Raw genomic sequence first — 13,308 nt, 5'->3', positions numbered from 1 at the left:
TACTGGCGAGGGAAAACCTTGCAAAATCCCTGAGTAAGCTTACCAATTTGGGATTTCGAAAACAAACTCGCTAGTGAGTGAGCCCGCCCACGGCCCACCATGCATCCATGATATTTATAATAGGTTTGCAGCATGTGATCAGTCCAATGAGTGTGGTAGTGGTTGTGAAAGTAGGCCGTTCTTATTGAGGGTAATTCAATGGTGCCAAGGTGGCATCATTTTTAATTAATGAGATCACCCTCTGATTGAGTCCACTAAGATTTTAAGACCTTGTTTAGGACCCATTTTAGCAGAAAATGAAACTAAAATAATCATGATTTTAAAGGATAATATTAGTAGTATGAAAATTTTATTGAATATAAAAGAATTTTACTGAATCGTGAATTTATGAAACTTCTTATTTTTATCACATCCCTATGGGATTGATGATATTAAGTTTGAGAAAAATCAATAAAAAATATTTACCTAAAGGTGTTAAACTCGATACGTCAAACCTATTAAATGGGGCACCACTTCATTACACACTTGGCTGCTTAGTATAAAAAATAAAAGAAATTATATTTCTTTTTAAAAAAATTTATAATATTAAATACAAATAATATAATATTTTAAAATTACATAATTAAAATTTTTTAATATATTCATATTTAAATATTATAAATATTTCATTTAATAAAATTTTAAATATTAATGTATTTATATATGATTTAATTTGATAATATTATAAAAAATAAATATTATTGATTTTAAATTTATTTATATATATATATATATATATATTATTTTTTTATTTTAATAATATATAAATTATATATTTATTATTGATGCAAGGTCAACTATAGTCGGATTCTCCTTAAGTTGTGCCTTTCAGAGTTTCTGCCCAATAATGAGGGATTGGACATCCCTTCAAAGCTTAAATTATATATAGATAGGTCAGACTTTTTCAATAGAACGAGTAGGTCAACTTGATCGTGTGTACCTTGTTTATACTTTATGAGGGTTTTTATAGTGCTCAAGAAGAGACCATTGTAGTGTTAACTAAGCACTTTGACCTTCTTATAATGATGACAATTTTGCAGATGACAAAGTAATCATTACAATCCTAGGTGGCTGACAGGTGATGTAATGATGACAATTCTGCAGATGATAGGGCAAACATTACAACTCTAGAATGATTGACAAATGCTATCAGAATATATGATATGATGCCTAATCGCGCAGTTACTTGTCTCCTTAACCTGTTAGAGGTGTGCGATAGTTAATTGACATTGACTTCAGGGTGGAGGGAGGTTCCATTAGTCATTCCCCTATCAAATATGAATGATTACACAGGTTAATGAGTCTTAAAGATTGATTGGGCCGTACCGTCTGTGTAGGGAGTCCGATCATGTTTGCTACCTGTTTATGTAGGAGATGAACCCTCCTATCCGTACCTAGACGAGTTGATCGTGGTCCAGATAGGACAACCTTGGACACTACTTTCCCCTTATCCGGACACTGCTTGATTGGAAGTGACACGTGGAGGGGTGCCTACATATATGATTTCATTGCCGTTGGGATCTTAAAACGTTAAAAAAACCCAATTATTTATCGAGAAGCATAGTTGCGATCGTTTGATTAAAGTATGGGTCATGGGCGATGTTTTAATTGTTATCCAGCTAGGATGTGTTTCGCAATTCCACATCGCATCATTCACTGATGTGGAAAGGATCCGTCGCCTCCAGAGTACGTCATCCATGTCAAACTTCGCCTAAATTAGAGAGCGAACGTTGACAGTTCGTTGCCCGATTTTAAATTTCAACGCTGCTTCACCAAACGGCCAAGCCCCGTTCCTCCCGCGGAAAAAGGGAAAGGCAAACCAGGAGAAACACAAGTCACGCCTTCCGTATCAATCTTCTGCCTCTGCTTCTATTTCTAATCCGCTTTTCAATCCTAGGGTTTCTGATCAGATCTGGTTTTTGATCTCTCCATAGCTCAACATGTGGAGATCTCTATGGCGATCCATTGATCGCTTCTCTCTCCAATACTTCAAGTGAGTTTCAACTCGATCTCTCTTCTAAATTTGGACGTGAATTTGACGCTGATTTTCTTTTTCTCATTTTTGCCCATTAAGAGAGAAGCTATCTTTTTTCCAGGAGAGAAAAAAAAAAAGGAATATAGTGGTGAATTTGCCATACATTCTAACACGAAAGACTAAAATGTCGAGATTTAGGGTTTAAATGATTAAGGATCATCTGAAACTAATCTCTGATAAGCATAACATTGTAGAAACAGTAAATACCGCGGTGATTTGCCATGAATGTCAAGACGACTGAAACCTCAAGATTTAGGGCTTAGAGGATCAGGAGTCTGTCCAAAACCCAATTGATGCATGCACAATGTAGAAAAAGTGAATATCGTGGTGGTTTTCCATGGATTTCAAGACGAATTACTAAAATTTCAAGATTTAGGGTTTAAAGAATTAAAAGTTGTTCCAATTCTAGGGCATACACATTGTAGAAAGAGTAAATAGAATAATTAAAATCTCAAGATTTTAGGGTTTACACTACTAAGATCCTTGCACAACCAAATTTTGCAGACCTTGTGTGATAACCTAGGCATGGCATGGTGATTTCATGAAATTGGACCCTAAAAATTATATTGAATGAGTGGGAGGAACCAAACATAATGATGGAGAAGGGGAGGGAGTTCCTTGGTTTAAAGACTCTACAACTACTTCTCAGTGAGATCACACCAACCAAACCCAGTCCTGCATTCCTCTAAGTTATTCTCATCTTAAGACTGATCTGTTGGAGTTGATGTGAATTTTTTTCATTTTTCTTATCATGGATACAGATATGTAATTAATGAATTGCGGGAAATCAAAGTTGTGCACAAGGCTAACAGGGTATGTAATTAACCTCGTCATTGTTTTATTTAATGTTGAGATGTTATTCTCTTGCATTAACTGTTTTATTTTATTTATATTCAGGAATCAGTTGTAGATATACTGCAATCAATAGTTGAGATAGTTACCTATGGTGATAGACATGACCCAGCTATTTTTGAGTATGAGTTCTCATAGTACAGTTTCTTTTATATGCTTCAAGGCTCTCATATATTTATTTATCTTTTTGTAATAAGAGTTGCATTTTTCTAAATCTTTTCAGATGTTTTATGGAATATCAAGTTTTAGCAGAGTTTGTTCGTCTACTGAAGATTAGTAGGAATTCAAGAATTGAGGCGCCGTTGCTTCAATATCTAAGTATAATGATTCAAAACATGGATTCTGAACATGCAATTTGTAAGATGCTAAGTTCCAAAATACATTTGCTGAACTCTGAATGTTCGCATTCGTTCATTTCTCTACCTATGTGCCTGTGTAAATGCTTGCTTCTGGGTCTCCAGAGGAGAGGGTTTTGGAGGGTTTAATCGTGTTAAAACAAAAACCTTTGTCTGCATGACGAATATGTTCACTTGCTACTCATACCTGTTACTCTAACAACTTTGATGAGTGACTTTGATATTTGAATGCTGCAGACTATTGTTTTAGTAACGATTACATCAACAGCATCATAACACATCAATATGAGTTTGATGGGGGAGATCTAGCTCCATATTACGTCTCTTTTTTAAGGTAGTCATATTATTCTTTTCTTTGCCATGGTTCTCTGTGGAACCTGCCATTTAAATTTTATTGGTTAAAAATGTATCGCATAGGCTAGTTTGCAACATGATTATTGGAGAGGTGACTAGATGTTTTCTCACCACTTCCCATGCCTTTTTATTTCTTTTCTATTGTTTTTATCAGAGCAGTGAGCAGCAAATTAAATAGAGACACACTCTGTCTTCTCGTAAAGGTTCATGAGGTAAACTAAAGTTGATGTGTGTAAAATATTTTGTTATCTGTTAGTGCACCACTTGCCTTCCAGCTGTGGTAGATACAGTTTCAGTTGATTTGTCAGTTTACTACAAGTTTAAATTAGATCACAAAAGAGATAATGCTTTTTAAAAATTGCCTTCTCTCTCTCTCTCTCTCTCTCTCTCTCTCTCTCTCTCTCTCAACACTATAATGTGCCTAAAGAGCACAAGAGGAGGGAATGGGGCATATGCATTGAAAAATTATGAGTTGATATATGAAATTTCTAGCAGTTGGAGATAAAATGTCATGAGATGGAGCATTGTTATGTCATGTACCCTAATGCACTGCACCTGGAAGTGAAACGTGTGTAAGATCAGGCTATATTAGGTTTAGTTAATGCTTTGGATTTATCTTTCAGTAATTTCTTGCTAATTATCTCTTTCAATCTAATTAAACCTTTCTAGGATTCTGATTAATACAGTCAAATTTTCCTATTTCTTAACATGTAATCAGAGTAGTAGATCTACTGGCATCTTGTCTGCTCGTCTATCTTGAATCTTGTTTTCAGAAGAGCCGTACAAATGTTGTCCACCTGAATGGTTAATTCCTTTTTTGGGTTTTGCAGTGTGACCTAACCTGCCAACATATTTTTATGAAGTAGCTATCATGGACTTAAATCTGCACTTTCATGTGCATGGCCCTAGGTGTTACCAGGATGGGTCTGTATAATAAGTAAACCTTGATTTGATTAAGTCCTGTCTCATGCTTAAAGTGGTAATTTAACTCATTCATTCGCCAAAAGAAGGTTCTGTGAATCTTCTCCAGATTTTCAGCAATGAATTTAGGCACCAAAAATTACCTATCAAAAAAAGAAAAGAAAAAGAATTTACTCACCAAAAATAAGAAACATGTGGAAGACTAAGATAGAAGATCCTTACAAAGGTAGCTTGCCTCTTTTGAAAAGTCCTTGGAATTTCCAAAAGTAGCTGTTTTGTCTCCCCTCTACATAAAGCAGATTGACTCTACTTTGAAGTGAGAGCTCTAGTATGTAAAGGTCCAAATAAGTGGAAGGTAAAGAATTCTTGTCAGTGTTGTCATTGCTCACTAAACGTTTGGCCTGGTAACTATTTGCAATCCAAATATTGATGGATGAAGCCCTATATGTATGTGTTTATATATACATATATGTATCCATAGATTGGCAATATTTTTCAGGAGGAGAGTTTTGGTGAAACCTATTCTCCCAATGAAAGTCTAACTCTTGCCCCTATACTCTTTTCTTTCCTATTTCATTATTTGATGGATTATACTTCTCTCCTGAATGCTGCCTCCACCTTTGTTTATGTTTTTGTTTCACCTTGCCTAGTTTTTCTCTGACTCTTCCAAATCCATCACCTCAATCCATAGATTTGTGTGATCATGAGGATTGTTCCTTAAACTTGGTCTACTTGTATTGATTTAAGAACAACAAGACAAACCACTTTTAGGTGATGTGAATGCATGGGGTGCAAAATTCTGACTCTAAACTTGGGTATTTGTGCATAAGGTGTTAAATCGGCAAGGATTTTTGTGCTTTATGCACCTTAGATTCCTGAGGAAATATAAACTGTCTACATTTTATATCATTGATAAAAGGGAGAAGAAAGTTTTAATCTCTTGATGTGCATAGTGCAACATGTTGAATCCCCTGGGATGAGGTTTGAAGGAGGGAAGCTAGATAACCTACCTGTTTCCTCCATAGATTGCTTTCTAAATGTAGAAAGATAGTTTTTTTTTTTTGATAGGCAAAACATATAGAAATGTAATTAAGCTTTCTGTGTCTGGTGTTGATAATATGCAGAGAATGTCTGGTCTACAGGTTGAATTAACATAGCGGAAGTGCAGGTTCTTTATGTAGCAATCAAAGATCATTTGAGCATTGAATATCTGTGCTTATGCAAGCGCTTTTGCATGTATTTGGTGTCCATTCGATATGACTATGTTTGTTTTGCTCTTCTCATTAGACAAAGGTTTGGTATGGCTTCATAATATTTTTTCAATCATGTCTCCTTCAACAGGATGTTGTAGTTGCATTCCCACTATATAGTGAGGCTCTTAAATTTGCTTATCATGGAGAAAAGATGATCCAGATAGCTGTACGTGCATTAACTCTCAATATATATAATGGTATTACTTGGTGATCTTTTGCATTCTTTTGCAAATTGAAGAGATACTTGAAATATTGAATATGAAAGATTGTTTTGATATTTGGAAACATCCTTTTCATTGGGCAGTTAGTGATGCTATGGTCTATCAATTTGTAACATCTCCTCCAGTTTCAGAGTACTTCTCAGACTTGGTTCAGAGCTTAAGAGAGCAATGCTTCCATCTAGATGCCCTTGTCCATGACAAAGAGTATATCCTTTTCAAATTATTAGATATGAGAATTCTGGAATTAATATAGATAAGAATTTACATTTGGGGAAACTGGTTGATTTTGATGCAGAGAGACTAGCTTTCCTGAAAAGGAGAAAGAACTACGTATGGCAACTGATAAAATTGTAGACGATCTTTACTACTTCAAGGACATACTGTGTGTTGGCGAGTCTCGCTTGAGTGGATTGGTCGCCCAAAATCTTCTCAGCTTACTCATCTTTCCTGTATTTTTCCCATTACTGCAGCTCAGCAAGTGTAGTGTGAGATTCTTCATTTTAACTTCTTCCTTTTTTAACTACTTTTTTATTTTAAATCTTTATAGGAAGCAGTATTATTATTATTATTATTATTTTACTATGTGTACTTTTATATTTTCTACATGTTTGGTAAAATCTTCAAGGTACTGTGTCCTTACACTTTTCATTTGTAGGGGCTCAAATATTTTCTTGAGAAACTATGAAGGTCTTTTCTTTTAAGATTCAAATTTAAATTGAATGCTTTTAATAATTTTAAGATTGAAGAAATACCATAGATTCCACTCCAAACATGGAATGAAAGGCACTACGAATGTATGCTTGTTTAATAAGCATTAAATGGTTATTTTGCATATTGTGCGTAAGAAAATGCTTAAAAGTTCAAGATGGTACTCCAAAGAGGAATAATAGGCACCACAAAGAGGCTTGGTTAGTGGAGTTGTGGGACTCTTCGGGAGAGGAAGGGGTTTGGAGTCCTAGGTTCTCTAGGTCCTTCAATGACTAGGAGGTGGAAGAGGTGGAGAGTTTACTTTTGACAATCCGTGTAAGGAGGCTTAACCCTCTTTTGGAAGATAAAATGCTGTGGAAAGAGACTAAGGATGGGATTTTCTTAGTTAATCTCTTTGTAATTCTTTTCCCTCTTTGTATGCATTTGCAGCTTACAAAGAGGCTTGGTTAGTGGAGTTGAGGGACTCTTCGGGAGAGGAAGGGGTTTGGAGTCCTAGGTTCTCTAGGTCCTTCAATGACTGGGAGGTGGAAGAGGTGGAGAGGTTACTTTTGACAATCCGTGGAAGGAGGCTTAACCCTCTTTTGGAAGATAAAAGGCTGTGGAAAGAGACTAAGGATGAGATTTTCTTAGTTAAATCTCTTTATAGTGCTCTATTTTCTAGAAGTGTTGTTCAGTTTCCTAATAGCATTATTTGGAGTCATTGTGTCCCTACCAAAGTGGGTTTTTTTGCTTGGGAAGCCTCTTGGGGTAAGGTGTTAACTTTGGATCAACTTAAGAAGAGGGGGTGGATCTTAGCTAACAGATGCTTTCTTTGTTGTGTGGAAGAAGAGTCTATTGATCATATTCTTATTCATTGCACTAAGGCAAGAGTTTTATGGGAGTTATTGTTTGCTATTTTTGAAGTTAATTGGGTTCTTCCTCTTTCGGTTAGAGATACCCTTCTTGGTTGGCGGGGGTTTAATATGGGCAAGAAGCGTAGAAAGGTGTGGAAGGCTACCCCTTTGTGTCTTTTTTGGGCGATTTGGAAGGAAAGAAATAGGATTGCTTTTGAGAATGAGGAGCTCTCGATTCATAGGTTGAAAAATTCTTTTGTATGTAATCTTTGGCTTTGGACTAAGTCGGTTGTAAATGAAGGTCCTCTTCCTTTATTCAGTCTTTTTGATTGGTTGGGTTCTAGATGAGGGTTGGTGATTTTTGTATCCCCTCTTCTTTTGTCTGTGCCTTATGATGTCTCTTGTATACCCCCTGTATGCTTTTGGGTCAGCCTTAAGGTGCCATTTTTCTAATATATTTTTTTCTCTGTGCTTTTACTTATAAAAAAAAAATAGGCACCACAAATAGACATTTGTTAACAAGCATTAAGCAGTAAATTGGGATAGTGTGTTCTAGCAGAATGTTAGAAGTTCTAAAAGGCACACTACTATGGACATTTTGTTTTGTCAAATTCTGTCAGTCAATCACCACTCTTTCTATTCCATTTACTCTTATCTATTTTCCCCAAAATAAAATTTAAAATTACCCAATTACATGTTTGGTGGAAACTAGTACCTTAAAGTTTCAGTAGGTCAGTTGTGATATGTGGAATTTACTGATTCCAAGTCATTCTGCTTGAAGTGAAATTTCAAGAATTATATTATATGATTTCAGGGTTCAGATCTATCTGCAGTCACTTGTTTGTATGTAATTTCTCGCCTCCTTCAAGTTGTTGGTGGAAAAAGCGTGGTTAACTCTGTGGCTGGTATTATTCTATATCCTTTCATGACCTCAAGCATGAGAGATACTACTAGAGGGGACAGTGGTAATGGAAGTTTTCAAGATAAATCTTTTGTCACCCATTTAAATAAATTGGAGATGCAATGTTCTGGTCTTGAGTCTGAAGGAGCAGAAAACATTGAGAGGAACTGTCTGTTTGGGCACTTGTTGGACTACATTTCATCAAATTCTCATTTTGTCAGCTGCCCCTGGGATAATAAACTTGGAGAAAGGTTGGTTCATCTTCCTAAAATAATTTTATACTTGTTCTTGTTTTATTGATTTTAAATGGTTAATTTATGAAATGAGGAATTTGATGTTGCTTTGGTATTTAGAGTGACATGGGATAGTTGCCAACTATGTGATAATTCTTGCTGTTATCATTGGATATATGACTCTAAAGAAATTTTGCTCTTCTCTGGCAACTAAAACGTGTTGCTTGCAGTTTCATATTTACTCACGATTATTTCAAAAACTTTGGTATGGATTTCCTGTCCAGAAAGAAGAAAAGAAACGTATTTAGATATGGATGCATGTGAAAGAAATGTTTATTGTGTATTGATCTGTAGATATTCCAGTTGTCCCTTCATATATGCCAAATTTTGACTCTCAACAATACTATTTTTGTGCAATGACATATTTTCTTGTTGTCAATTGGGCAAATCATCATCTAGATGCTTTAAGAGTCTTATTTTGGCCGGGAATGATGCCGGTAAAATCGCCGGTATCTTCCCCTGGTGGTAAGTGCTGGTTTGGCATTGATTTGAAGTCCTTTGAGATTAACATAGAAGATCACAAAGGAAAAGTGCGTGGAAAGATCTGTGAAAGAGGCCCCAAGTTCTCGTCATGGATCAGATTTGGAGGAAAAGGCCTATCCCTGTTGCTAGAAGGGGTTGAATCAGTTTGTGGGCTAAAGGAAAGAACCCCTTTCAGGAAGTTTTGGTCAGAAGGTGATAGAGTTTACAGTTTGGAACTCAGAGGTAATAGAGCAGGAAGATTTTTGTTCTGCGTTGTAAGAGATGCAGAAAACAAAAGATTTTCCTTGGCTTTCCCTGAAGGAAGGGGGCTTGTTGGAGGATGGAAAATGCTGGCTAGTAAACTGAGAAGTGTGGGAGTCGCCCCCCTCCAATGGAGTGGTGTTTTGCTGGATAAACAATCGCCTTCCCAAGCCTCACCCAGCAGTAGCGTAGGCAGAGGCTTATGCCCTCTTCGGAATCGCCCCGAGCCTCGAGATGCCGTCTGGCTAGAAATTGAGAAAGAAACTTTGGATAGGAATGAGGAGCTGCTGGGCAGGTGTCTTGTGGGCTCTTGGGTGGGGGACGCTGATCGTCTTCCTGACCCCGTTTCTTTCGGGTCATGGGCGAAGAACTCATGGTTCTTGGAAGGAAACCTCTGGCTTTCAAACGTGAGAGAAAATCTCATGCTCCTGGAGTTTGAATTTGAGGACGAAGCAGAAAGGGTGTTTAGCTCAGGCATAAGAAGTTTCAGAGGAAGAAGCTTCCGCCTAGAAAAATGGAAGCCATCTGTGGGATGTCTTGAGGGAGATAATGAGGAGACGCGCCATGTGTGGGTTAGAATTTTAGGACTCCCTCTCCATCTCTGGGGAAGAAGCCTCTTCAAGCAGTTCGGAGACGCCTGTGGGAGGTACGTAGCTGTGGATGAAAACACAGCTGAGCGTCGGAACCTCAAGTGGGCCAAAGTCCTAGTCGAAACCAGTGGATGGCAACACCCAAGCTCACTGCAGGTAGTCGCTGGCGCCACCTGTTATGCTCTGCAACTATGGTGGGAAGAAGAGCCCTGCCTTTCCTCTGTGATCCCCGCCTGCAGGTCCGGTGCTTGGAAGATTGGGGATGATGTGGTGGCCCCCTCACGCGCTATGGGGAGCGTGGACCCTCAGACCCCTGCCTCTGTCACTCTGCAACCTGAAAAGCTGCTTTCGCCGACCCTAGGGACTGTTGCACCTACTTCAGACTTGACGGGTGAAGCTGCTCCCTCGTCTCCTGCCCGCGCCATGGAGAAGGGCCAGTATCCCCTTTCCCAAGCCCGCGTTGAGGAATCAGGCCAGCTTCTAGATGCCTTGGCCCATTCGAGCTTGGCTTGTGGAAGGCCCTTTGGGCCTGGGCTAGGAAAGGCCCAAGTCCCTATGGGTTCTTCTCTTAAACCCCTCGACCCAGCCCCTTCCAAAGCTTTAAGGCAAGAAAGCCCTAGCTGCTCGCTGCGTCGAAGTGGAGCTCCCTCCGCGACACCTTCCTTCTCAAGGGCTCCCCAGAAGGTTGCGTCGCCTCTTTTGGATGCGCCGACGGCATCCCGTCCCGTCGAAGCTAGCAAAACCCCCTAGATGGAAGCGTCTTCCCCTGTGGAATCGCCGATGCATGCTTTTGAGCTTTCCCTCCCTGTCAAAGCTCGCAAGTCGACCCAGTTGGAAGCGTCGCACCTTGTGGAAGTGCCGACAGCTGTGAAGGAGCTTCCCTCCCCCGCCGAAGCTCGTAATAAAAAAGGTACGCCTGCTCTTCCCCCGATTTCCTTGAGAGGGGACCCATCCTCTTCTTCTTCTTCTTTCTGGGACACGGGGCTTGAGAGGGGAAGGGAACCTGGCTCTCGTCCTTTATCTCCAATGGCAAGGGACGTAGAAGTGACACCGAACCCCCTGTCCATCGTGCTTAGAGATGGGTCGACAGTGATTTTGTCTACAACCCCGACCTCTGATCTGGAAAACAACATGGCAAAGCAGAGAGACTCGTCAGATTACCCCCCGGGTGAAGAAGGTTGGTCAGAAGAGGAGCTCTCCAAATTATTACACTTTAGTCAAGTCTTGGGAATGCCTGTTGAAGGGCATGAAGTCGAAATTCTGGAGCTGCTTTCGAAATTGAAGCTGAGGACTGGAAGTAACTCTCTACGCAAGAGAAGGAAGAAGAAAAAATCCTGTTCCACCCGATTTGAACGAGAGTTAAAAAGATTGGAATGCTCTGTTAGTTACAAGGGGACATCAGGGATATCCAAAAGATCTGGTCAGAGTTCCTGGGACTTGATTCCAGTTGATTAATGAGGATTAAAATTCTTTGCTGGAATGTTCGAGGGCTTCATGATTGTGATAAAAGAAAACTGATCAAGGGAGTGGTGAGGAACCAGAAGGCTGATTTGGTTTGTCTCTTGGAGACAAAGGTGAAAGATGTTTCTACGCAATTGGTGAATAGTGTGGGAGTAGGAAGATTTCTCAATTGGGCTTCAGTGGACGCAAGGGGCACGGCAGGAGGACTCCTTCTCATATGGGATAACAGAGTCTTGGAGAATTTGGAGGTGGAAAGTGGGGGGTACTCCATCTCTGTTCGTTTTAGAAACTGCAGTGACGGATTCTCTTGGATCTTCTCTGGAGTGTACGGGCCAGTGATAGGGAGCGAAAAGGAAGACTTTTGGGAAGAGCTTGGAGCCATCCGTGGCCTCTGGGAAGACCCTTGGTGCATAGGAGGAGATTTTAATGCTGTTAGATATCCAGAGGAAAGAAGAAATGCCCCGAGACTCACAGCCGATATGAGGAGATTTTCAGAGGTGATCGGGGAGCTGGGGCTGAGGGATATACCACTGGCTGGAGGTCCTTTCACTTGGATAGGGGGCTTGAACTCTCAAGCTGCCTCCAGATTGGACCGTTTTTTAATCTCTGACCAATGGGAGGACCACTTCTCAGCCATCTCACAATCTGCTCTCCCTCGCCTGGTCTCTGACCACAGCCCCATTATTCTAGAAGCTGGGGGTTTCTCTTCAGGCAAAAGCCCCTTCCGCTTTGAAAATATGTGGCTGAAAATTGAAGGTTTCAAAGACCTAGTAAAAAGCTGGTGGAATGGATATTCGGTTGAAGGCTTCAGCAGCCACTGCATCGCTGAGAAGCTCAAAGCTCTTAAGAAGGACCTGAAAAAATGGAACAAGGAGGTGGTAGGCAACGTCTCTTTCAACAGAGCAGAGGCCCTCTCCCGCTTGCAGCAGTGGGAGGCCAAGGAGAATGAAAACGCTCTTACTCCTGAAGATCTAGAAGCTAAAAATCTGGATCTTGAGGAATATAAGAAATGGGCCCTTCTTGAAGAAACTTCTTGGAGACAGAAGTCAAGAGAAATATGGTTAAGAGAGGGGGATAAAAATACCAAGTATTTCCACAAAATGGCCAATGCTAGGGCAAGGAGGAATTTCCTATCCAAAATTAAAGTAAATGGGGTGTATCTCTCTTCCTTGGCAGAGATAAAAGAAGGTGTTTGCAATGCCTACCAAACCCTTCTCTCTGATCCTGGGGATTGGAGGCCTAGTATTAATGGCCTTAACTTCAAGGAGTTGGGAGAAGGCTTGGCCAGCAGCCTAGAAGTTATGTTTTCTGAGGAAGAAATTTTCGCAGCCCTAAGCAGTTTCTGTGGGGACAAAGCCCCAGGTCCGGATGGCTTCACAATGGCCTTCTGGTTATTCTGTTGGGACGTTGTTAAACCAGAAATTATAGGCCTCTTTAGGGAGTTCTACCTCCATGGGACCTTCCAAAGAAGCTTAAACTCCACGTTCCTCTTGCTCATTCCAAAGAAGGAGGGGACCGAAGATCTAAAAGATTTCAGACCAATCAGCTTGGTAGGGAGCGTGTACAAATTGCTTGCCAAGGTCCTAGCCAATAGACTGAAAACAGTGATGGGGGAGGTGATCTCTGATTCTCAGCATGCTTTCGTCCATGGGAGGCAGATTTTGGACGCTGTTCTTATTGCTAACGAAGCCCTTGATTCTAGATTGAAAGACAACATCCCGGGTCTCCTTCTCAAGATGGACATTGAGAAGGCCTTTGACCATGTCAA

The 13,308-nt window shown here is 39.9% G+C and overlaps 1 protein-coding gene across 1 annotated transcript in view; it reads left to right on the top strand.

The window, feature by feature from the left end:
* The first annotated feature begins 1,640 nt into the window (after nt 1-1,640).
* LOC100854209 (protein TRANSPARENT TESTA 9) overlaps nt 1,641-13,308 on the top strand; it is a 33,634-nt gene continuing 21,966 nt past the window's right edge. The window contains exons 1-10 of the mRNA XM_010655846.3: nt 1,641-2,032; nt 2,836-2,887; nt 2,972-3,048; nt 3,150-3,283; nt 3,520-3,616; nt 3,791-3,848; nt 5,899-6,007; nt 6,115-6,235; nt 6,327-6,516; nt 8,387-8,724. Of these exons, the coding sequence (XP_010654148.1) occupies nt 1,980-2,032; nt 2,836-2,887; nt 2,972-3,048; nt 3,150-3,283; nt 3,520-3,616; nt 3,791-3,848; nt 5,899-6,007; nt 6,115-6,235; nt 6,327-6,516; nt 8,387-8,724 (1,229 nt within the window). The 5' untranslated portion in view covers nt 1,641-1,979. The remainder of the gene's footprint in view (nt 2,033-2,835; nt 2,888-2,971; nt 3,049-3,149; nt 3,284-3,519; nt 3,617-3,790; nt 3,849-5,898; nt 6,008-6,114; nt 6,236-6,326; nt 6,517-8,386; nt 8,725-13,308) is intronic.

This window comes from Vitis vinifera, chromosome 8 (genome assembly GCF_030704535.1).
Source record: "Vitis vinifera cultivar Pinot Noir 40024 chromosome 8, ASM3070453v1".
Lineage (NCBI taxonomy): Eukaryota > Viridiplantae > Streptophyta > Magnoliopsida > Vitales > Vitaceae > Vitis > Vitis vinifera.
The sequence above is the reverse complement of the archived record's forward strand: the minus strand, read 5'-3'. Positions and strand labels throughout refer to the sequence as shown.